The sequence below is a fragment of the Ovis canadensis genome, chromosome 12 (genome assembly GCF_042477335.2).
Source record: "Ovis canadensis isolate MfBH-ARS-UI-01 breed Bighorn chromosome 12, ARS-UI_OviCan_v2, whole genome shotgun sequence".
Taxonomy (NCBI): Eukaryota; Metazoa; Chordata; class Mammalia; order Artiodactyla; family Bovidae; genus Ovis; species Ovis canadensis.
Window position 1 is genome coordinate 46,852,247 of NC_091256.1, and position 26,508 is coordinate 46,878,754.

The 26,508-nt window shown below is 41.0% G+C and overlaps 1 protein-coding gene across 1 annotated transcript in view; it reads right to left on the reverse strand.

Annotated features, from left to right (window-relative positions):
- DPT (dermatopontin) overlaps positions 1-19,915 on the reverse strand; it is a 36,754-nt gene extending 16,839 nt beyond the window's left edge. Inside the window, exons 1-2 of the mRNA XM_069545576.1 lie at positions 19,481-19,915; positions 354-479 (exon numbers count right to left, since the gene is read on the reverse strand). Coding sequence (XP_069401677.1) covers positions 354-479; positions 19,481-19,785 — 431 coding nt within the window. The 5' untranslated portion in view covers positions 19,786-19,915. The remainder of the gene's footprint in view (positions 1-353; positions 480-19,480) is intronic.
- Positions 19,916-26,508: the final 6,593 nt, after the last annotated feature.

Consider the following 26,508-nt stretch of genomic DNA (forward strand, 5'->3'; position numbering starts at 1 on the left):
GCACTGAAACAGGAGTCTGTAAACTTCAGCTTAGAGGTGAACCACCATGAAATAAGCTGGCTGGTCTGGGGCAAGTCACGTTTTTGCTCTATTGCTCTGTTTGTTTGTTTTTCTATCAAAAGAGGGATATAGGAACACTGAGTTGATGACCTGTAAGGTCCCTCCCAGTGTGAATACTACTCTGGCCTTTTCTTTCATCTATCCATTCCCTTCTATAGCTAGCTACTATATTTAAAACTTGTTTGTGATGGCTGATGCTTGTCTGAAACTAGAAACGTGGACCAAAGCACACTCCCCCAAGTCCCCTCCAATCCCAGTAGCCGTAAGGGATTGCTTTTGGCTGCCAGGCTCACCAGCAGGAATATGGGCATCTCTTGCTGTAGCGACAGCAGTAAAATTGCCACTCTCGATCCAGCACTGACTCGAAGTAGCGGCTCTGGAACCCTGCCACCAGTCCATTGTTGGAGCATGTCTGGTACCTGAAGAGAAGAGAAAACTCCAAATAAACTAACACAATGGTGCACAAATTCACCCCCTCCCCAAGATCTTAACACCCAGTTACTAAGCCAAGTCACTCTTTCAATGACCTAGATTCCTTACAATTTATTCTATTTATGCAAATAATAAGGACTTTGTTTTATTGGTAGGAATGACATATACTCACCGTTAAAATTCAAATGATTCGAAATCTTTCAACTGGAGGAAAATTGGGAAACTCTGCTCTTGTTAGACCTCTGAGAATATGTTGTTAGATGGAAGAATGCATAAATGGATGGATACAGAGGCATCTAGAATTTTTACAAATGCAAGATTGTATTATTCATGCCATTTAAAATGAAAGATAATATAATTCACTTTGTCTGAATTGAAATAAAATGAAGACAAGGAAAAACACAATGGATTGATGAACTTCAAATAAACATTTCTTCTGCTTAAGAGCGGGCAGATTCTCTACCCCTGAGCCACCAGGGATACCTTGAAAGCTTTCAAAAGCTCTTCCAAAGTGAATCTTAGCTAACTCTGTTTTTCTGCATTTTTACCCACCTGGACATTGATCCTGTTCCCTCTTGTGAGGAAGCAGAGCTGGAATTTGTCTCTGTGTCACTACCTGGCAGTTGTTGGAATATATCCATGCTTTCCAAGTAAAGATAAGTTTCCAGAAAATATAATAGATAAAGTAAGAATTAAGTACCCAGTGCTGATAGGTGAGAGAGACCTTGCTGACACACAGACTATAAAACCATCAGTGACTGAACTTCATTTTGTTCTTTTTAATTATTGGAAATGATCTTCTGGATCATATATATATATATATATATATATATATATATATATATATATATATAAGCATGAATGAATAAATGAATAATGAATGATGGAAAAAAGATGCTTTCTGACCAGACATGAAATATATTTAATATCTAGTTTGATCAGATTCAAATAGGGACTTCCCAGGTGGTTCAGAAGGTAAAGAACCCGCTTACAATGCAGGAGACCTGGGTTCGATCCCTGGGTCAGGAAGATCCCCTGGAGAAGGAAATGGCAACCCATTCTAGCATTCTTGCCTGGAGAATCCCAAGAATAGAGGAGCTTGTGGGCTATACTCCATAGGGTCTCAAAAGAGTTGGGCATGACTTAACAACTGAGCACGTATTCAAATGTGTTTATTTATCCATTCATCCAACAAACTTGTACCTCCTCACTATTCTGTATCAATCTCTGTGCTCCTGTGTTGAAACAAAAATCAAGAAATGGGCTTGGTACTCAGTCAACAGGCAAATTGGCTTGAAGTCCCTGTTCCCAGGACTTGCAAGAAGTTGTGACAAACCTTAGAAAGCTCAGCTATAAGATATAACTAATGCAAGTTAAGCTGTACATTGAGACCTATGCCCGTTGATGACCTAGCCTTCTTTGCTCTACCATTGCTCACATCTCAGCTTTGGAAAGCACCTGGTACATTTCAGGAAGCCACACAGTTGGAATGGATGACTAAGGCCTGAAGGGTAGCCTTGGGGGCTGATTTTCCACAATGGTTTATCCTATCCTAATTCTAGCCTTGCTAGTGAGATGCAACTTCAATAGAAAGCTCTAAGAGTTGTAAACAAAGCTCATATGTGTCCAAAGAGTGATGGTGCATCAAACTGGTACTCTCTGTGATCTTTCTCCATCACTAAAAGTTTGCTTCCCTCTAAATCTGCCCTTTCAGAACTGAACCAGGCTTTCCTGGAACTGTTGTTCCACTCTCTTGGTTTGTCCTGGGCACTCAGACTGTCACAGGGATGCATTCCCATGATGGTAAGTTCCCATAAACAAAAATAAATTCAACAAGATAAGCTGAATGGTTTCAGTACCAGTTCTGAAGCCCATCCAAGTTCCATGAATTCTCTGCTGGCTGCCAGCCAGGCAGCTGACCCCACAGTCCTATATGGGAAGTGTGTGTGTGTCACTCTCTCAAATGCCACCTAAAATAACACTGCCTTGTGAAGATTATTTGGACACTACACGCCCAGGGCCCAAGGACGTATGATGAAAGCTAGTTAACCAAACAGAGCTCACCTCCCCCAGTTTCTGCCCCACTGCTTTCACATTTTGATAGAGTGAGCCTGTACCGGAGCTTGGCAGTGTGTGTAGCCAATGTGATGGAATTATTCCTTCTAGAATTGGATTTTTGTAAGGGAACATTTTCACACTCGTGTAGAAACAGTATAGGAGGGTAGTTAAGAGCATAGGCTATGTTTCTGGACTGCTACTCCAACTGTTCCTGACTGTATCACCTATAATAGGCTTCATACCCTCTAAAGGTCTCAGTTTTCTCATCTGTAAAATGGGTATACTAATAGTCTGTACTTATTAAGGTTATTATGAAGACAAAATGAAGTAATGCATACACAACTCTGTGTCTCAGATAGTAAAGAATCTACCTGCAAAAGAGGAGATGCGGGTTTAATCACTTAGGAGGGTCAGGAAGATACCCTGGAGAAGGGAATGATTACCCACGCCAGTATGATTGCCTGGAGGGCTACAGTCCATGGGGTTGCAAACAGTCTACACCTCTCTCCAGTTGAGATGTGCTAGTTCTATTGTCCTACAGCATGTGGGATGCCAGGTCCCCAATCAGAGGTTAAACCTTCATTGCCTACACTGCAAGATGGACTCTTAACACTGGACCATCAGGGAAGTCCCCCAGAATGCACTTGTAAGAGTCCATCATTCAAATCCAGGAGGGACCTTGAAACTCTCTGCTAGCAGTTCTCAGAAATGCAGGTGAGCGATACATCTTCCCACTTCTACCTTCTCCTTCAAGAACAGAGCCTACTCCAGGATGAGGGTGCAAAATTAATCTAGTTTTGGGCATTCCTCTCCTCCACTCTTCTCCCTTTCAATCACCTTTTCAAAAAGTACTTAATAAGATCCACCTAAAGATTTGTCCACAAACTGCAGGATTCCAAACACAGGAGCCAGGCAGGTGAGAAGGGGAATGAAGGCAGCTTATCAACAGGATGGGAGGGAGGGGGAGTTGAACAAAGCTTGCATTACTAAAGTGATTCAAATTCAATTTTTTTTTTTAAGGTGTGGAAAAGACATCCCTGAGGCTCTGCTTCACTGCCCAGTGCATGACTGTTGTTCTTGAATGGTCTGCAGAAAAGAAGATGGGCCCAAGACTGCAGCTTTCCTGGTAAAGGATAATAGGACCCAGCTAAGCCCTAGGCACAGGTTCCATGAGAACATTTCCTCATAGTCTGAGGGCCCTGGGGTTCCTTGCCTATGGATTCTCTCCTCTCCCTTTGAAAAGACATTCTTTCTCATCAACCCTTTGAAGGCTGGAGGCTCAGATTCACAATCTCGAGCACTGTGAGCCCTGCTCCACCTGATGCTGGAAACTTTCTAGAGGGAAAATCACCAGGCAGTTGTTCCTCCTCTGACAACAATGGTCATGGACATTTTCTGAAAAAACGGCCTTTCTGAAAGTGATTTCTCTTTTCTCTGGGCCATCACCCTAGGAAAACTTTCTTCTGTATCCACAATAGCAAAATGTGGAAGCAACAGGATTCAGGGGAAAGAGTCCCTGTTGAGGGATTGGCAGGCATTGAGTTCCGGTCCTAGCTGTGACCTTCACGTTCCATGTGGAGCCTCACCTAGGTCACTGTGAGAATCAAGTGAAATAACACCTGAAAAGCTCTTGGCCAAGAAAGAAACACAAAGAGCAAGGATCCGAACTCAGATTTTTCTGAGGCCAAAGCTCCTGTTCAGGAACTCTCAGGGAGCCCAAGAAGTTGCTCCATGATTGTCATTCTGCTTTCTGGTCCATTCTCCAATCAGGCTTTCTCCCTACTATGGTGTCCTTCCCTAGGTCCAGGGCCATTGGTCAGGCTCAGTGACAGTGGCCAGGTTGGGAAGCTGTGCACATGTCTGGTTTTGCTGGTGAACTTCTCTGTGAAGTTTTAGTCTCTCTTTCCAGTCTCTGCTGGTCTCAGTCCAGACTCACAGAAAACCCAGACTCTTAGCAAGTTGGAGGTGACGTTGGGTTGAGTGAGGAAAGCAGCATCAACTTGGTGAAGAGCTTTCAGAATCCCATCAAATGGATGGGCCGGTTGTGCTCATCTCTTCTTCCAGCTCCACAAACTGTATTTCCAGGTCTGCTAGCCAGTCTTCAACTCCACGACAACGATGGAATAAAAACAATTTTTCCCATCGTCCAGGCTGGCTGCCACTCCTGTGACTAGAAGACCACGTGGCTCAACCTCTTACTCCCCAACATTGCTCTACCAACCCAGGTGATAAGGGTTTAAATTTCACCAAGGGAGAATCATTCTTTTATTTATTTATATATTTTTCATTTTAGATAATGTATCTTGTGAAAATTGAGCTTACATGAACACAACAAACATGCATTTTCCACGGATATTTTTCTTTTTTTTTCTTCTTAAAAGATATTTTAATATAAATTTATTTGTTTTAATTGGAGGCTAATTACTTTACAATATTGTATTGGTTTTGCCATACATTGACATGAATCTGCCACAGGTGTACATGTGTTCCCCATCCTGAATCCCCCTCCCACCTCCCTCCCCATCCCATCCCTCTGCGTCATCCCAGTGCACCAACCCCAAGCATCCTGTATCATGCATCAAACCTGGACTGGCAAGTCGTTTCACATATGATAATATACATGCTTCAATGCCATTCTCCCAAATCATCCCGCCCTCGCCCTCTCCCATAGAGTCCAAAAGACTGTTCTATACATCTGTGTCTGTTTTGCTGTCTCGCATACAGGGTTATCGTTACCATCTTCCTAAATCCCATCAAGATTGCTTTGACTATTCAAGGCTTTTTGTATTTCCATACAATTGGTGTTTTTCTTTCTGGCTTACTTCGCTCTGTATAATAGGCTCCAGTTCATCCACCTCATTAGAACTGATTCAAATGTATTCTTTTAAATGGCTGAGTAAAACTCCTTTGTGTATATGTACCACAGCTTTCTTATCCATTCATCTACTGATGGACATCTAGGTTGCTTCCATGTCCTGGCTCTTATAAACAGTGCTGCGATGAACATTGGGGTACATGTGTCTCTTTCAATTCTGGTTTCCTCAGTGTGTATGTCCAGCAGTGGGATTGCTGGGTCATAAGGCAGTTCTATTTGCAATTTTTAAAAGAATCTCCACACTGTTCTTCACAGTGGCTGTACTAGTTTGCATTCCCATCAACAATGTAAGAGGGTCCCTTTTCTCCACACCCTCTCTAGCATTTATTGCTTGTAGACTTTTGGATAGCAGCCATTCTGACTGGCGTGAAATGGTACCTCACTGTGATTTTGATTTGCCTTTCTCTGATAATGAGTGATGTTTAGCATATTTTCATGTGTTTGTTAGCCATTTGTATGTCTTCTTTGGAGAAATGTCTGTTTAGTTCTTTGGCCCATTTTTTGATTGGGTCGTTTATTTTTCTGGAATTGAGCTGCAGGAGTTGCTTGTATATTTTTGAGGTTAATTCTTTGTCAATTGCTTCATTTGCTATTATTTTCTCCCATTCTGAAGGCTGTCTTTTCACCTTGCTTATAGTTTCCTTTGTTGTGCAGAAGCTTTTAATTTTAATTCGATCCCATTTGTTTATTTTTGCCTTTATTTCCAATATTCTTGGAGGTGGGTCATAGAGGATCCTGCTGTGATTTATGTCGGAGAGTGTTTTGCCTCTCTTCTCCTCTAGGAGTTTTATAGTTTCTGGTCTTACATTTAGATTTTTAATCCATTTTGAGTTTATTTTTGTGTATGGTGTTAGAAAGTGTCCTAGTTTCATTTTTTAACAAGTAGTTGAGCTGTTTTCCCAGAACCACTTGTTAAAGAGATTGTCTTTCTCCATTATTCTTGCCTCCTTTGTCAAAGATAAGTGTGTGGATTTGTCTCTGGGCTTTCTATTTTGTTCCATTGATCTATATTTCTATCTTTGTGCCAGTACCATACTGTCTTAATGACTGTGGCTTTGTAGTAGAGCCTGAAGTCAGGCAGGTTGATTCCTCCAGTTCCATTCTTCTTTCTCAAGATTGCTTTGACTATTCAAGGTTTTTTGTATTTCCATACAAATTGTGAAATTATTAGTTCTAGCTCTGTGAAAAATACCATTGGTAGCTTGATAGGGATTGCATTGAATCTATAGATTGCTTTGGATAGTATACTCATTTTCACTATATTGATTCTCCCAATCCATGAACATGGTATATTTCTCCATCTATTAGTGTCCTCTTTGATTTCTTTCACCAGTGTTTTATAGTTTTCTATATATAGGTCTTTAGTTTCTTTAGGTAGATATATTCCTAAGTATTTTATTCTTTTCATTGCAATGGTGAATGGAATTGTTTCCTTAATTTCTCTTTCTATTTTCTCATTATTAGTGAATAGGAATGCAAGGGATTTCTGTGCATTGATTTTATATCCTACAACTTTACCATATTCACTGATTAGCTCTAGTAATTTTCTGGTGGAGTCTTTAGGGTTTTCTATGAAGAAGATCATGTCATCTGCAAACAGTGAGAATTTTACTTCTTCTTTTCCAATTTGGATTCCTTTTATTTCTTTTTCTGCTCTGATTGCTGTGGTCAAAACTTCCAAAACTGTGTTAAATAGCAGTGGTGAGAGTGGGCACCCTTGTCGAGACTCATTCCTTTAGAGTAAAGCTTGCTGCTAAGTCACTTCAGTAGTGTCCAACTCTGTGTGACCCCATAAACGGCAGCCCACCAGGCTTCCCCGTCCCTGGGATTCTCCAGGCAAGAACACTGGAGTGGGTTGCCATTTTCTTATCCAACGCATGAAAGTGAAGAGTGAAAGTGAAGTTGCACAGTCATGTCTGACCCTCAGCGACCCCATGGACTGCAGCCTTCTAGGCTCCTCCGTCCGTGGGATTCCAGGCAAGAGTACTGGAATGGGGTGCCAGCTTGGACTCCTGTTAATTCTCTTTTCCCCAGAATATTCTTTGAGTTGCTATCAGACATATATAACATGCTCCACAGACTTTCAGAATATTTGTTAAGTCAACAAGTATTCATCAGCACCTACTCTATGACAAGTGCTGTACTTGGTCCGGAATGCTTTCCAGACAACTGTACTGGTAAGGGACATCACGATGATACAGATGTTGGAAGGAAGAAATAGATTGGTACTAAAGACAAAGATGAGAAACAATAAACTGTCTGGGGATGGTGGGGCAATGAAATGGCAAGAGACAAAGACAAATCAGTTTGGGGGCAAGTTTACCTATTCCAAGGAGCTTTACAAGTTTTGGATATTTCTCTCAAGCCCCAACAGAATGACTCCATGTCCCATCTTGTTCTTTCTGCTGATGTTTATGCCTACCTCCACAAAAATGGGGGATTCCCTGGTAGCTCAGATAGTAAAGAATGTACCTGCAATGCAGGAGACCTAGATTCGATTCCTGAGTTGGGAAGATCCCCTGGAGAGGGCATGACAACACTTCAGTATTCTTACCTGGAGAACCCCCATGAACAGAAGAGCATGGTGGGCTGGAGTCCATGGAGTCACAAAGAGTCAGGCATGACTGAGCAACTAACTAAGCACAGCACAGCACAGCCACAAAATGGGGATGACAACTTCAAGCCTGATAGTATTGCATGAAGATTAAAGAAATGTTATATGTCAAGTGTCTACCCCAGAGCCTGATACAAAATATGTTATGAAAAGACAGAAAAGGTAGTGGTTGTTACTATTACTGTTATCATAAATATTTGCAATTAAATGGAAGGAGAAACTACATCTGGGCCAAGAATTGTTCTAGGTGCCTTCTACAGTCTTCCAGGGAATTGAAAATTCTTCCATAAGGAGAATTTTGTAAAGACTGTAGTAAATCGAAATCTGAAGGTACAATGTCTGGTGGATATGGGAATGAATCAGAACTTTCCAGCCAGACTGTAACAGCTTTTACCTGATCATCAAAGAAACATGCAGTCTTTCAGTATCCTGATAGAAGATTATGGGTTTTCTGTTGACTAAGTCCAGACACTTTCTGTCAAGTGATGCTTTCAGTTGGTCTAATTGGTAGCAGTACATGTTGAAATTAGTCATGTATTTTTCCAAAAGGAGCTCATAGTAGAGGACTCCCTTCTAATGTCACCATATATACATCATCAACTTCTTTGGATGAAGACTGGGTTTTGGTGAGGTTGGTGGTTTTTCATTTTAATTGCTCATTATCTCTTCTGTTATGCATTATTGTACAGTACCCACTTTTCATCTCCCATAACTGTTTTTAAAATGGAATGGTTTAGTTATGCCTAAGTAGAGAATCATATGAGGAAATATTGTCAAGAAGGTTTTTGTTTTTTTTTTTTTTTTCCTGTTTAACTTCCATGGAACATCAAAGCAATTAACATAACCAAGCTGGTGCAAATGATTCTCAACACTTGATTTGGATATTTTGAGTATGTCGATTATTTCCCACATGATATAGCATTGATTGTTCTCAGCTAATGTCTCAATTTGGTCACTGTCAAATTCAACTGGTCCCCTTGACCATGGAGCAATGTCCTATGAGAAATCTTCAGCACAAAACTTCACAAATCACTTTTGACATGTTCGATCAGTCACAGCACCTTCTCCATACACTGCACAAATTATTTTTATTTCCATCTCAGCTGCTTTTTCTTGCCTTTCATGAAATCACAAAGTATAATATGCCAAAATGTTGCTTTACTTCTTTCATCTTCAATATTAAAATGGCTGAACAAAAATTTATCAATTTTGATATGTTTTTTAAAAAATCCACACTGATATGATAGCTGTTACAATACAGCCTAACAAAAATTGTTTCAAGTGAAGTTAAAAACAACTAAGAACTACTAGAGACATCTTATGGAAAAAATTGAATGAACTTTTTGACCAACCCAACAGTAATTTTGCCTTGCAGTATTATTGTGAAGCTCAAATAAGATTAGACCACAAGTAACTCAGGAGCATAGACTGTATGTTATTCATCTTCATATTCCTGGAGTCTGGAAAAGTTTGTGATAATAAGTATTTGGTAGTGAATAAATAGGCAAATGAATGAGGAATTTTCTATAAATTATACAGCACCATATCAATTAAAATTAGGGCAATAGCACTTATACTTCATACCTGTTTCATTGCTTTTTCAATTGCTTCACTCTCACCCTTGTTTTTGAAGTCTGTGAGTTTGTTTCTGTTTTGTAAAGAAGTTCATTTGTATCACTTTTTAGATTACACATATCAGTGATATCATATGTTATTTGTCTTTCTCTGTCTGACTTACTTTACTTAGAATGATAATCTCTAGGTTCCTCCATGTTCCAGCAAAGGGGATAAGTTCATTCTTTTTCATGGCTGAGTAGTATTCCATTGTATATTTGTAGTGGGAAGAGGGGGTGAATTAGGAGTCTGTGGTTAACATATGTACACTACTATAATAAAATAGATAATCAAGAAGGATCTACTGTATAACACAGGTACCTCTACTCACTATCCTGTAATCACCTATATGGGGAAAAAATGAGAAAGAATGCATCTATATCTATATATATGTAATTGAATCACTTTGCTATACAGCTGAACCTAACACATTGTAAATCAGCTTTACTACAATATAAAATAAAATAAAATAATTTAAAACTGTAACCAAAGTGGTTTCCTGTGCAGGAAGATCTGCAAGCTTCTTTGTCGAGGGCACTGAGGACATTGGCTGGGATTTGGGATGCTCAATGAACTAACTAGTCTTTTTTTAAGTTTTGTTTGTTTGTTTGTTTGAATGTGAACTGTTTTAAAGTCTTTATTGAATTTGTTACAATATTGCTCTTGCTGTTTATGTTCTGGTTTTTTGACCATGAGGCATGTGAGATCTTAGCTCCCAACTAGGGATTGAATCCACACCCCCAGCATTGGAAGGTAGATACTTAACCACTGACTGTCAAAGAAGTCCCTCAGTTCAGTTCAGTTCAGTTCAGTTCAGTTGCTCAGTCGTGTCCGACTCTTTACAACCCCATGAATCGCAGCACGCCAGGCCTCCCTGTCCATCTCCAACTCCCAGAGTTCACTCAGACTTATGTCCATAGAGTCAGTGATGCCATCCAGTCATCTCATCCTCTGTTGACCCCTTCTCCTCCTGCCCCCAATCCCTCCCAGCATCAGAGTCTTTTCCAATGAGTCAACTCTTCCCATGAGGTGGCCAAAGTACTGGAGTTTCAGCTTCAGCATCATTCTCTCCAAAGAAATCCCAGGGCTGATCTTCTTCAGAATGGACTGGTTGGATCTCCTTGCAGTCCAAGGGACTCTCAAGAGTCTTCTCCAACACCAAAGTTCAAAAGCATCAATTTTTCAGCATTCAGCTTTCTTCACAGTCCCACTCTCACATCCATATATGACTACTGGAAAAAACATAGCCTTGACTGGACAGACCTTTGTTGGCAAAGTAATGTCTCTGCTTTTCAATATGCTATCTAGGTTGGTCATAACTTTCCTTCCAAGGAGTAAGTGTCTTTTAATTTAACGGCTGTAATCACCATCTGCAGTGATTTTAGAGCCCCCCAAAATAAAGTCTGACACTGTTTCCACTGTTTCCCCATCTATTTCCCATGAAGTGATGGGACCAGATGCCATGATCTTCGTTTTCTGAATGTTGAGCTTTAAGCCAACTTTTCCACTCTCCACTTTCACTTTCATCAAGAGGCTTTTTAGTTCCTCTTCACTTTCTGCCATAAGGGTGGTGTCATCTGCATATGTGAGGTTCATGATATTTCTCCCAGCAATCTTGATTCCAGCTTGTGCTTCTTCCAGCCCAGCGTTTCTCATGATGTACTCTGCATATAAGTTAAATAAGCACGGTGACAATATACAGCCTTGATGTACTCCTTTTCCTATTTAGAACCAGTCTGTTGTTCCATGTCCAGTTCTAACTGTTGGTTCCTGACCTGCATATAGGTTTCTCAAGAGGCAGGTCAGGTGGTCTGGTATTCCCATCTCTTTTAGAATTTTCTGCAGTTTATTGTCCCTAACCAATCTTATTTGATATTTCACTACATATTTAGTGGGTCCCACAATGTGCCAGTATTATTCTAGTGCTGAAAAATAGTCTATACAGTGGTGAATGAGACAAACTCCATACATTCATGAAGCTTATATTTTGAAGGGAACAAACTATAAAAATGCAAACCAGGTAATGACAAGTGCACCACAAGAAACATAAAGCAGATTGGTAAGCAGAGGGTGAAAGACATTGGTGTAGAGGAGCTGATCTGAGAAAACCAGGTGAGCACAGTGTGTACTTAATGACCAACATAATGAATCAGGAAGGACTGCTCTTTACTAGACAGGACCTTGGTCTCAATTATAATTACACTGTGAAAAACTGAGTTCCTACTGTTAAAAAATTAAATAGAAATCTCAATTAAATAGAGTCAGGAGATGGACCAGAAGGGGGAGCTCTCATACCCTGTGATGCTGCTCAGCCAATGAGAGTTTGTCACAAAGGAACCAATGAAAAACCATGAACTTTATGCTTACTGTAGCCCTCCCAACTCCTTTTACCCCCGCAAAAGCGTTCTCTCCATTTCACAGGGACTTGCACATGCCTCACCATGGTTGTAGACCCCAAATTGTAATCGTTTGCTCATCCCAACCAAAAGCGTTGTTTTCTGGAGATGTAACTGGCAGTCTATTTATTTTAAGTCAACATTTTGGTGTTCCATTGGGGGATCCAGTGAAGATCTTTGATCACTTTGAGGCTTGTAAGCAAACAGATGTGGTACCCAGACTTAATTTGTTGATGCTCACTGCTTTTCTAACTGACCCTGAGGTTTTTAAGCAAATCTTTCTCCTGGATCTGAGCTTCACCCTCATTGCATTTTGAAGCTTTCCAGATTTTATTCAGGATCTATTTTAAGGTTTCATCTTTTCTGGTTAAGACCTTGTTCCCTTATGAGAATATTCATTTGGCACTTTGACTCAATTTTTGAAATCAGACTGATACAGCTGGAACTGGCTGGCCATCAGCCCATTCCTTTAGGAGAGTGGGGCTGTCTTATTGGAAGTACGCTGAGTAGCTTCCTGTCTCTCTTGGGGCCAGACTGCTGTCTTAGAACTGGCTGATACTAGACCTGCATGCAGTGTGGGCTATTCGAGCTAAGTTGTTTGAAAATAATTCTCTTACTCAAGAGAAAACAGCTCTGAGAAAATGGGATCTCAGTTATTTAAATATTTTGAGGGTATCCCTTCCCTACAGTGATCCTGGTCCATTTTATGTTTGAAAACCAAGGTTATTCCTCATGTTTATGTCTAACTAAATTGGATTGGCCTAACCAAAGGCAATTTAAAATACCAATGACCATTCCAGGGGAACTTTTGAAATCCCTAAGCATGCTTTTCTCAAAACCAAATTGGACAACCGTCGCTCTAAATTTTCCAAAGCTAAATGAAAAGCCTATTCTGATGGTATTTTGAGGCTTCCAAATATTGTCAGGAGACTAAAATTGCATCTCTGCAAAGTAAAATGTTCAGATTAACTGAGGAAAATGTTTAAAGAAAGATACCATGGCTCCCAAAGCCTCGGGTTCTTCTTCCTCAGCCTCTCTGTCTCTCCCTCCACTTCTGTCACCTCCTCTCTCTACTTCGGCACCCCCTGCTCAGGGTCCACCCTCAGTGCCACCTTTCTCCTTCTCTATCTTGCCGTCTACACCTCCTGTATGTGTTTGTGTGCTCAGTCACTTCAGGCGTGTCTGACTCTTTGTGACCCCATGGACTGTAGCCCACCAGGCTCCTTTGTCCATGGGATTCTCCAAGCAAGAATACTGGAGTGGGTTGCCAAGCCCTCCTCCAGGGATCTTCCTGACCCAAGGATCAGTCCTGCATCTCATGTGACTCCTGCACTGCAGGTGGATTCTTTACCACTGAAGCCCTGGGGAAGACCCTATATCTCCTATAGAGACCCCCAGTCCCTCAGTACTGATTCTCTTGGCAGACTTCCTCTTTTCTCTGAAGGTCTTCCCAATCCCTTTTCCTCTGAACTGATCAGAAAATGTCCCTTTCAAATTAAGCCTTTTGGGGACCCAGAGGCTCAACCTTAATCTCTACTATTTCCTGGACTAAAGCTGAACTGCGAGACACAGTCAAACCTTTTCCCAAAGTAACTGAAGATTCTCATAGATTTGCTGAGTACTTTAGTCATTCAAACTTATCAACCTAGTTTCTTCAACATATATCAGTCAGTTCATATGCTTGTCAGTGAAGACAACGCCCAAATTCGAATGAAAATAGCTAATACGAAAAATCCTAAAAGGTCTCTAGAATTACAACTGTGAGACCAGCACACTAACTTACTATGTGTTCAGGCTCAGGCAATCACTAGACATATTCATTGAGTTATTACAAGGGCTTTTCTAAAGCCTGTTGATTGGAACAAAATTCAGGCTGGCACACAAAAATTTGGTGAATGTGTTTATGACTATAACAACTGACTTCAGATTATTTTTAAAGCAAATTCTGATCTTTCTCCAGATGTTGATTCCATTTGGGTAGCTCTAAACTCTATGTTTAGTAACAGGCTGATCCGGGACCTCTCCCTTCTAGTAAAAAGAACTAGCATGCAATAGGAAACTGTGTCCACTCCAGACTTAGTTAACCTAATAAACCAGCACTCTCTTACTTTAGATGAGTTACCTAAAAAGAAGACTGCCAAAATTCTTAATCTTCAACTTCAGCGAATGAAGGCCTCTAAGTGAACCCCTTCCCCTAAGTTTCTGCTATTTTTGCAAAAAGTCAGGACATTGGAAAATAATTTGCTACAAATTTAAGGGCTTTAGTTGCCTTCAGCCCTTTAATCCACATTTCCAACATCCTCCCAGTCCTCAATGACTGGATTCCTGGGAACAAAAGGAGCTCATCCCAATCATCCCTCTTAAATGACTTGAAGAAAATTTGTCCAGGTTGAGGGTGAAACTCTTCCAGTTCTAACTGACACTGGAGCCATGTTCTGGGTACTCAACTGCACTACTTCAATCAGCCCTTGCCTTGTAGTACTAAAACAATTCAAATAGTGGGAAATCTCTAATAAACCTCAAGAGATTTCTGTCTCTGAATATATTCCCTTTTGCTTAGGCCTTTTAAGAGGCACATACCTTTTCCCCTTAGTTTCTTTTCCCTTCCATTTATTAGGTGAAGACTTCTTAGAGACGTATACAGGCACGAGTGCATGCTCAGTCACTAAGTCATCTCCAAATCTCTGCGACCTGTTGGACTATAGCCCACCAGGCATCTCTGTCTATGGGATTTTCCAGGCAAGAATACTGGAGTGGGTTGCCATTTCCTTCTCCAGGGGATCTTACTGACCCAGGGATTGAACCTGCATCTCCCTCATTGGCAGGTGGTTTCTTTAACATTGAACCACCAGGAAAGCCAAAGAAATATACAGGACTTTTTTTCCTAAAAGGAGAAACAATTCTAGAATTTGACAGTAGTCATCAAAGCATCCCACCAGGTGAATCAAGTGACTCTTTGACATTTATTTGTTTTGCTGTTGATGGTACTAGAGCTGATTCTGGAAACAACTGAGCATCTGCTTCTACTGAATCAATTACCACCCTCTTTGTGGCAAAATCTCCAACTGATATCAGGAAAATTAGCCCACTGCACATCCAGTTTCAAACAGATCCCTTAAAACCTCTTCCCAGAATTAATCAATATCCTATAAGTAAATAAGCCCTTCAAAGCATAAAAATCATATTAGATTATAAGGCTCAACACCTCATTGTCCCTTATACTAGTCCCCATATGTTATGTTAGTTGTTCAGTCATGTCCAACTCTTTGCAACCCTATGGACTGTAGCCCACCAGGCTCCTCTGTCCATGGGGTTCTCCAGGCAAGAATATTGGAGTAGGTAGCCATTCGCTTCTCCAGGGGATGTTCCTGACGTGGGATCGAACCCAGGTGTCCCACTTACAGGCAGACTCTACCATCCGAGCCACAGGGGATCACAATGCTCCTATTTTACTGATGAGAAAACTTAAGGACTGAGAGTGGAGGTTTGAGACAGAACCATTTAACCATTTTTGTACCTCAGTAGAAGTTCTCCTGAATTTTCATCACACTGAACATTTCTCAGTCAGCTGCCTCACCTCATAAGAAGTCCTTTGGCTAACTGTTCCTCACACCACTCATTTAGGTTGTAATAATCTTGACTCTGCTACTCTTCTCCCCTCTGGCACTGATGAAGTTCCTCATGATTGCTTAACACTGATGGGATGACCTACTGACTTCTTGTGACTATCTTTAGGAATTTCTCTGGGTAACTGATTATTCTTGGTTCACTGACAGTTCTTATTTAAAAGATGGCAATGGCATATTCTGTGCTGGGTATGCTATTGCAACTTCTTATATTTTTGAGATGGTACCTTTATCTATGGCTACTTCAGCTTAACAGGCTGACTCATATGCTCTTATGTGAGCCTGTACCTTTTAGTCAAGTATAAAACTGCCAAAGTTTATACTAAATAGTAGATATGCTTTTGGAGTAGCTCATGATTTTGGAATGTGGTGGAAGTAATGTGGTTTCCTCTTGTCTATCACGTGGCTTATCTTTGGTGAGTTATTAAATTCAAATAGTCAACTCCAAAACAAGCTGCCATTTTGAAATGTCTTCTTGGGAATTCTTTGAGGACCTGGGAAAAAAGCAAATGCCAGGAGACTGAATGTTCTTCTGAATTCAGACTCTATGTAAAGCTGACTTGCCTCTTTAATCAGCCTGGTCAAATTACAGATTCACAAAATCTTTGCTGACTGCCCATGATGTGCCAGGAATTTGTTTTAGATTTGTGTCAGAGTTCTCCTACACTTCGGCTTGTGAGCATCACAGTACTTCTCCCTAACAGCTTGCAATATGGGTATTACACTTTTTTTCCAGAATGAGAAATTGAATGCCCAACACCACAGTGCTCAGAGATGATAGGAAAAGGAGCTGTGAATCAAAATTTCCTGATTCTAAAACCAGAGCTCCTCTCGCCACACTCCAGCTCAGCCTCACTAACAAATTTTAGCTTCACTTTGTTCCACATGGGACCCACATGTCCTACAGCCTGGGTCAACCCAAGTTTGAGAAGATTCCCTGAGAACAACTGGGGCATGCTCTGAGATGGCAAAATGCCACTCATGGGACCAAGGTAAATCCTCCAAGCAGTTGTAAGTAGGGGCCAGCATGCACACTTCAGAATCTGGCACCTGAAGAAGTGATTTTTCAACAGAGAAGCCCTAGCAAACAGCCGTGTTACAAGTCAACTCAGACATGTGGGAAGCAATTTTTAAAGACTGTGCTCCAATTAACAAGGGTCTTTAGCAGATCCTATGTATTTTTGTCATATCTGTGTTTGAGACTCCCCCATCCCCTTTAAAACTAAGCTTGCAAGTAAATGTAGTTATACAAGGCAGCCATATTGTACAAAACTATCAACTCTTCCCCCAGAATAGATTAAGAACCCACAGTCAACGGGAAGATATAATTGCCCCCCAGTTTATGAAAAATTTCTCTCTTTCTGATTTTTTCACTGAGATTGGAGGCTAAACTAAAAGCAATAATCATCCAACAAAAATGCCTCTGGGGTAATCGGGATCAGTCTTGGGGCAGCTGAGTCCTACTGGTTTTCATTCGTACATTTTTTTTTTTTTTTTTTTTACTCTGTGATTAATGGAGGAGGAGACAGAGACAACAGAGGGTGGAAAGGGGGAAAGAAAAAAAAATCATTTGACTCTGCACAATCAAAAATGTGGAGGAGTGATGGTGGAAGAGAGATTGTGTCTGTCAGCTTCTCATTTGCTTCGCATTGGCCAAACAAAATCATATAATTTGCACTCCCTCTTGTGTTTTTCTTCAAATAGTTTGGGAGTTAATGACAAACAAGTCACACATTGGCAAGTTTGAAACTAAACACAATTTGCCTTCTCTCCCTAGCAGGGATAAACACAAAGATCAACAGAATGAAAAAACAATCCAGCTGTATTTTCAAAGCCAAGCAGAGATTAGGAGCCTTGGAGCCCTACAAGATTAGGCAGTCTAACTGCTCATTTTCCAAATGAGGTGGGAGCCTAGAGAGCTGAACCCAAGGTCCAAGGTCACCAGGCAAGTTGTCTTCAGGAGCAGGATCCAAGTTCAGGCCTCCTGATTCAGAGTCCAGGGCTCTTCCTTTAGGATTTAAAAAATCATCTGAGTGCTATTTTGTGTGGCTCTAAAAGGGGCCATTAGAAAGGGGCCCCACCCATCTACTGGTCCCCTAAATTGGAGGACTAGACAGACAGTTGTAATTAGGTCATCCCCAGGCTCTGTGCCAGGCAATGGCCTGCCTACGGGAAGCCACTGGAGACTGTCATTGAGGTAAGGCTGGACTCTGAGTCAGCCATCTGTCTGGAAGGGTTTTAGATAATTAAATATGCTCGCTGGAGGCAGTGGGGATGGATGAATAAGGCATGATATAGGGGTTCCCACCTGCAGCTATGAACCATTACCCCCATCCCTTTTGCAGGCTGGCTGAGCCCCTCAGTCCTGGCAGTAATCAAGCTGACCCCATCCCTCCAGGACTAGCTTCTGCTGTCATCTTACAGAGCCCTCCCTCCCCAGGATGAAGAACTGCCCTGAATCTAGTCCCTACCACCCTGACCCATGCAGACTGAGCCCATGCAGCGGGGCAGCAGACTCTCAAGTAGCCCATCACCATGGCTAAGCACTTATGCTCTGGAGCTGAGACTCACTGGATCCAAATCCTGGATCGACCGTTTTCCAGTTGAGGAAACCCCTGATCTCTAAACAGCAGTTTATCTACCTATAAAGTGACTTATAGATTTAAAGCACTCAGCATGGTGCTTGGTTGGGTTAAGCAATCAATGACAGCTGTTTTTATTGCTTAGAAGTCCTCTTTATTGCCTGGCTCCTCCACCCATCAGTCTTTTCCTCCTGACCTTTCATCTCTGTGCTGGTGGAGTGACACTCAGAATTTTGTGCTTGACCACCCCTAAGCCCCAATCCACCACATGCCCACGGAGACCCCTCAGTAGAATCTCTGCACAGTTACCATAGCAGCAACCAGCCAGCTGGGCTTCCTCCTTCCCAGGCCAGCCTCCCCTTAAGTCTGCCTTCACCCTCTCCCCCAACCCACTCCATGGCCTTGCCCCCATGCAGGCTGCTGTGACTAACTGGCCTCACAGTGCATAGCTTCTGGGATGGGCTCTGACCAAGTACTAGTGTGAGACAGTCACATGCCACAGTGGAGACAGAGGCTCAGGCCATTTCTGTGTCATTAACCATTGCAGAACCCAGTTCAATGAGAAGACTTCTCCCAAAGGATTTCAATAAACTATTTCCCAGCAATGAAATCCATTTTAAATGCAGACAGAGAAGGACCTTGGTACTCAAAACTGAGAGGGCACATTTAATTGGGATGGCAAAAAGCTATTTCATTTCACTTCTCTTGGCTTAAATTTCTTTGACCCCTCTCCCCCCACTCAGTAGCCTTAAATCAATATTTCTCAAACTGTGGTGAAGGTTCTGTTGTTTATTTTCCCCAATCTATTGGGTACCAATACTTTTTTTGTAAGATAGTCCGAATAAGTTATTACCATACTAAAGTGCCATTTGGATGTCACAGCAAAATTGAATTGCTACAAAGTTTCACAAAGACTTTCAGTTTCTGTACTTATCTTTTGGCAAACTAGTAAATGTTTCACAAAGCCATACTAGTCCCTGGACCAAACTGAGAGCCACAGAGAAGTCCATCTGCCATGGACACCCCTCCACCCCATCGTGGGTTTTTGTCCTGTAATGTGGTCTGCTCAGCATCAACCCTGCCAACCCGGAGCATGCAATGGAAAGGATCCTGGTAGGATTTGCCCAGTCTCCAGTGAGCTCTATCCCCTGAGGGTCAAGCCTCCCCCAGCGAGAGGGGTATGTTGCTGCATCACCAGCCATGTGCAGCATGCTGGCTCTTACCATTCCTTTCCAGCCCTGTTGATCTCCTCCCACCAGCACTCCGTAGGCTCCCCCAGGCTCTGGGGTGTGGGCATACAGGCGTAGTTCCACTGTCTGTCGGAACCTTCCTTCTTGTTGAAGATGCTCCTCACGGCCACCACCACCTGCCCATGGGGACACTGGTAGCTGAAGCCCTGCCGGTTCAGATTCACCCACCCATCATCACTGTAGTCATGGTACTGATGATAGGAGTACCCATAGTCACCATACTGCCCCCAGGCCACGGTGACCAGTGGCAGAAGCACCCACAGAAGAGTGAGGTCCATGCCGTCTGGGCTTCTGGCAAAAAATGTCACCCTATGTCTGCTGGGCTGCTGGTTTTATACAGCTGCTGCTGACATGTGGCTTCCAGATGTGGGTGAGCAGGCTCCAACTGCAGTGTGTCATCGTTTAAGCAAAACTTTTCGGCGCGGAAATATTGGCCATAAGTACATTCAGTTTGTTTTAAGGTGGAATTCTAAGAAAATGTAAGGAACATGCAAATGGAAGAAACTCCCAGAGAAGGAAAAAATTAGCAGTTAGATTATAAAAGCAAATGGTTTCACACTCCTTAGAAACAGTGTTAGAATAAAAACAGTGTGTTTGTCCCTCCTCTCTTAGCACCTCACCTCTCTCTGCCCCCAACTTCACCCACCACTAGCAAACCCCTGTATTTATTCTTCAAACCACCGACCACCCTTCCAGGACCACATAAATATGCAGAATGAGATTTCAAAACACCAAAATAATAGGATGAAGGAGCAGAATCATTTAGATTTCTATAAGCCTGGATGCCTGCTTTTTTAAATGTTTTTCTTTGTGTGTTTGTGTGTGTGTGGTAAGTCCCTTAATGTAAAACATACTGTTTTAACCATATTTAACTGTACAGTTCAGTGGCACCAAGTACATTCACAGTGCTGTATAAATCTCACCAACAACCATCTCCCAAATTTTTCACTTTCCTTAATTGAAACTCTGTTCCCATTAAACACTAACTCCCCATTCTCCCTCCCCATATCAGTCCCCACCCCCTGGTCTCTGGAAGTTAACAAGGTACTTTCTGATTCTATGAATTTGACTGCTCTAGGGGTCACACAGAGTCTGACATGACTGAAGTGACTTAGCAGCAGCAGCAGCAGCAGGTATAAGTGGAGTCAAACAGCTTTTGACTGTTCCTACTGTATATTGGAATGCATTTTAAGGTTAATTTAATAAATGTCCTACAAACAGATTATACCTTCTTTTTACCCCTGTGCTACACAGTAGGTTCTTGTTAGTTATCTGTTTTTGTTTTTTTTTATCTTCCCATTTTTATTTTATTTTTTTTTAATTTTTATTTTTACTTTATTTTTCTTTACAATACTGTATTGCTTTTGCCATACATTGACATGAATCAGCCACGAGTGTACATGAGTTCCCAATCCTGAACCCCCCTCCGACCTCCCAGCCCATATCATCTCTCTGGATCATCCCCGTGCACCAGCCGCAAGCATCCTGTATCCTGTATCGAACATAGACTGGCGATTCATTTCTTACATGATAGTATACATTTTTCAATGCCATTCTCCCAAATCATCCCACCCTCTCCCTCTCCCACAGAGTCCAAAAGTCCATTCTAAACATCTGTTTCCCTTTTGCTGTCTTGCATAGAGGGTTATCATTACCATCTTTCTAAATTCCATAAAAATGTGTTAGTATACTGTATTGGTGTTTTTCTTTCTGGCTTACTTTGCTCTGTATAATAGGCTCCAGTTTCATCCACCTCATTAGAACTGATTCAAATGTATTCTTTTTAATGGCTGAGTAATACTCCTTTGTATATATGTACCACAGCTTTCTTATCCACTATCTGCTGATGGACATCTAGGTTGTTTCCATGTCCTGGCTATTAGAAACAGTGTTGTGATGAACATTGGGGTACACGTGTCTCTTTCAATTCTGGTTTCCTCGGTGGGTATGCCCAGCAGTGGGATTGCTGGGTCATAAGGCAGTTCTATTTGCAGTTTTTAAAAGAATCTCCACACTGTTCTCCATAGTGGCTGTACTAGTTTGCATTCCCACCAACAGTGTAAGAGGGTTCCATTTTCTCCACACCCTCTCCAGCATTTATTATTTGTAGACTTTTGGATCGCTGCCATTGTGACTGGTGTGAAATGATACCTCATTGTGGTTTTGATTTGCATTTCTCTGATAATGAGTGATGTTGAGCATCTTTTCATGTGTTTGTTAGCCATCCGTATGTCTTCTTTGGAGAAATGTCTATTTAGTTCTTTGGCCCATTTTTTGATTCAGTTGTTTATTTTTCTGGAATTGAGCTGCATAAGTTGCTTGTATATTTTTGAGATTAGTTGTTTGTCAGTTGCTTCATTTGCTATTATTTTCTCCCATTCCGAAGGCTGTCTTTTCACCTTGCTTATAGTTTCCTTTGTTGTGCAAAAGCTTTTAATTTTAATTAGATCCCATTTGTTTATTTTTGCTTTTATTTTGAGTATTCAGGGAGGTGGATCATAGAGGATCCTGCCGTAATTTATGTCGGAGAGTGTTTTGCCTATGTTCTCCTCTAGGAGTTTTATAGTTTCTGGCCTTATGTTTAGATCTTTAATCCATTTTGAGTTTATTTTTGTGTATGGTGTTAGAAAGTGATCTAGTTTCATTATTTTATGAATGGTTGACCAGTTTTCCCAGCACCACTTGTTAAAGAGATTATCTTTAATCCATTGTATATTCTTGCCTCTTTTGTCAAAGATAAGCTGTCCATAGGTGTGTGGATTTATCTCTGGGCTTTCTATTTTGTTTCATTGATCTATATTGCTGTCTTTGTGCCAGTACCATACTGTCTTGATGACTGTGGCTTTGTAGTAGAGCCTGGAGTCAGGCAGGTTGATTCCTCCAGTTCCATTCTTCTTTCTCAAGATTGCTTTGCCTATTTGAGGTTTTTTGTATTTCCATACAAATTGTGAAATTATTTGTTCTAGCTCTGTGAAAAATACTGCTGGTAGCTTGAAAGGGATTGCGTTGAATCTGTAGATTGCTTTGGGTAGTGTACTCATTTTCACTATATTGATTCTTCCAATCCATGAATATGGTATATTTCTCCATCTATTAGTGTCCTCTTTAATTTCTTTCATCAGTGTTTTATAATTTTCTATATATAGGTCTTTAGTTTCTTTAGGTAGATATATTCCTAAGTATTTTATTCTTTTCATTGCAATGGTGAATGGAATTGTTTCATTGCAACAAAAAGAATAAAATACTTAGGAATAGTTATCTGTTTTATATACATCAATCCCAATCTCCCATTCTAACCCTGCTTTCAAGTTCCCAGCCCAATATCTTTTAACCCTGAGTATAAGCATGGTATGGGCTTCCCAGGTAGTGTTAGTGGTAAAGAACCCACCTAATGCAGGAGACATAAGAGACACAGGTTCGATCCCTGTGTCAGGAAGATTCCCTGGAGAAGGGCATGGTAATTCACTTTAATGTTCTTGCCTAGAGAAGTCCATGGACAGAGGAACCTGTAGGGCTACAGCCCATAGAACTGCACAGATTTGGATGGGACTGAATGACTGAGCACGCGCATAAGTATGGAATACCAATTTGCAAGCTACTCAGAATTTTAGGTCACATATGGATATACTATGGGCCTCTGGAAATATAAATTGGGCGTTATCTCTACACTTAAGCATCCTTCTGAGCTGCTGAAACTGGACCCAGCTATACCTAGAAACTGTGCTTAGCTTTTCAATATATAATGGGTTTAATCTGAATAAAGTCGCATTTTATCCTTTGGTGGTTTTCCCTTCCATGTTTTCTTTTTGATGAGGTATATTTACATATAATAAAATTCATCTCTTCTGCGTTCAGCATACAGTCATTCATCCAGCACCATAATCAAAACATAGAATAATTCCATCAACCCTCAAGCTCCCTTACACCCCTTGGTAGTCAAATCCTTCCCAATATCCAGCCACTGGTAACCACTGAACTACTTTCTGTTACTGGAGTTTTGCCTTTTCTAGGATAGTCCATAGATGGAATCATACAGCATGCTATCTTTTTTCTGATTCCTTTCACTAGAAATATTTTCAAGATCCATCCATGTCGTTAAATATCAGTAGTTCATTTCTATATACTGTTGGTGTGACTGTACTACAGACTGCTTATATACTACCAGTTGAAAGAATGTAAGTTTATACATAGTATCAATCGTGTATATACATCAACCCCAAACTCCCAATTCATCCCATCCCCCTCTACCCCACCTTGCTATCCATACATGTGTTATCTATGTCTGTATCTCTATTTCTGCTTTGTAAATAAGGTCATGCTGTATAGGAGAAACTAATATAACATTGTAAAGAAGCTATATTCCAATAAAATTTTTTTAGAAAGAATGTAAGTTTGGAGATTGGGATTGACATACATACATTACTATGTATGAAACAGATAACTAATGAGAACCTATTGCATAGCACAGGAAATTCTGTTCTGTGATGATGTAAATGGGAAGGAAATCTTTAACTGATTCATTTTTCTGTACAGCAGAAACTAACACAACATTGTTAAGCAACTATACTCCAACAAAATTAATTTTTTAAAAAGCAAAAAAAGAATATAAGTTTAATTCATGTACAGCTCACCATTTATTTTCAACTAGGTTATTATATTATCTTTCTCACAGCCTTATATAGTAGTGAGGCATTATTGTGATTTTTTTATTTCTGCAGGTAAGAAAACTGTGGTCAGGAAGTTTTTTGGTTCAAATTCCTAGAGCTGGAAGGTCATGATCCCCAGATCTTCTGAGTCCTAGTCTGTGATTCCTTTCATCATTTTATCAAAACTATAGTCTACCAATTACACTAGTACATCAACATTTAGAAATAATTTCCAAATAAAATATTTATAAGGTTATTAATATTAAAACACACACTGAGCCTTCCCTGGTGGTCCAGTGGCTAAGACTCCATGCTCTCAATGCAGGCGACCTGAGTTCTATCTCTGGTCAGAGAACAAGAGCCCACATACCATAACTAAAGATTTCATATGCTACAAGGAAGAGAGAAGATACCACTTGCCACAACTAAGGCCTGCTGCAGCCAAACAAATAAATATTAAACACACATGCACACTAATTCACATTATGAATATCTGCTATTATTGGCAAAGTATGCTCAGTAGGCCTTGGGGAACTTTGAGAACTAAGTATTAGATTAATAGTTTTCAAAGTGTGGTTCTAGGACCCGCAACATCAACATCACTTGGAAAATTGTTGGTAGCTCAAATTCTCTGGCCCTTTGAAGTGAAAGTCATTCAGTCGTGTCTGACTCTTTGTGACCCCATGAACTATATAGTCCATGGAATTCTCCAGGCCAGAATACTGAAGTGGGTAGCCTTTCCCTTCTCCAGCAGATTTTCCCAACCCAGGTCTCCTGCACTGCAGGTGGATTCTTTACCAGCTGAGCCACAAGAGAAGCCCAGGAATACTGGAGTTAGTAGCTTATCCCTTCTCCAGTGGATCTTCCCGATCCAGGAATTGAGCCGGGGTCTCCTGCATGGCAGGCTGATTCTCTGGCTCTACTCCAGACCTACTGAATCAGACACGCTGGGGTGGGGCCCAACAGTAGTCAGTTTTACAAGCCCTGCAGGTGACCTGATGCATGCTGTAGAACCACTACACACAAGTCATCTCAGAAAACTGTAGCCAAATTTCAGGAGTCACTTGGTAAGGAGTAATATAGTGATGCTAATGCCTATCTGACCAAAACCATTCATATTTATGCCAGAGCCCACAGTGTAACCACTGGGATCTCTGACTTCCTAGTAGTAATGGACTTGAGATGTTCTGGAGAGATTCTGCCCATGGGCATTCCAGTGATTGGATGATTCTTCCTTTTGTTTGTTTTTTCTTCTCCTTTCTTTTCCTCCTCCTTCTTCTTCTAATATCTTTATTGAGATACACATCATACATCATATATTTCACCATTTAAGGCACATAATTCAATGGCTTTGAGTATATTCACAGAGTTGTACCACCATCACCACAATAAATTTTGAAACATTTTTATCATCCAACAAGAAATTCTAAAACGCTATACCATTAGCAATCACTCTCCACTTTTCCTCAACCATTCAGCCATTGGTAGCCACCAGTTTACATTCTGTCTATGGATTGGTCTAATCTGGACATTTCATGTAAGTGGAATCATTCAATATGTGTTCTTTCATGGATGGTCTTTTACTTAGCATGTTTTTCCCCAAGCTTCTTCCATGCTATAGCATGTGTCAGCACTTCATTTATTTTTATTGCCAAACAATATTCCACTGTATAGACATTCCGCTGATATTTACCCATCACAAGCTGATGGACATTTGAGTTGTTTTCAGCTTTTGGCCATGAACATTGTTGCTACGAACATTTACATACAAGTTTTTGTGTGGCCATATGTTTTAATTTCCCTTGGATGAGTACTTAAGAGTGGAGTTTGGGGGCTATATGGTAACTATTGTTAACTTTTTGAGGAACCACCAGGCTGCTTTCCAATGCAGTAACTGCACCATTTTGCATTCCTACCAGCTGTGTATGAGTGTTTCATTTCTCTGCATCCTCACCAATACTTGCTATTAGGCCTGAGTTCTTCTGAAAGTTGTGGAAAGCCACAGTCACTCTGGTGAGACTAAGCCTGGACCTGCTCCTTCCTGGCAGCTTCCTCAGAGATATAGTTCATTCTTAAGAAATTCTGAATACACTGTTTGCCCTGATCTCAATGGGGAACTCCCACACTAGCCTTTGAATCAACACTTCCCTTCAAGTGAATTACTTTTCGACTTTTAGGACTAGAGCAGATCCTGTTGTACATTGTCAGTTGAAAGTGAAAGTGAAAGTTGCTCAGTCAAGTCTGACTCTTTGCAACCACATGGACTATACAGTCCATGGAACTCTTTAGGCCAGAATACTGGACTGGGTAGCCTTTCCCTTCTCCTGTGAATCTTCCCAACCCAGGGATTAAACT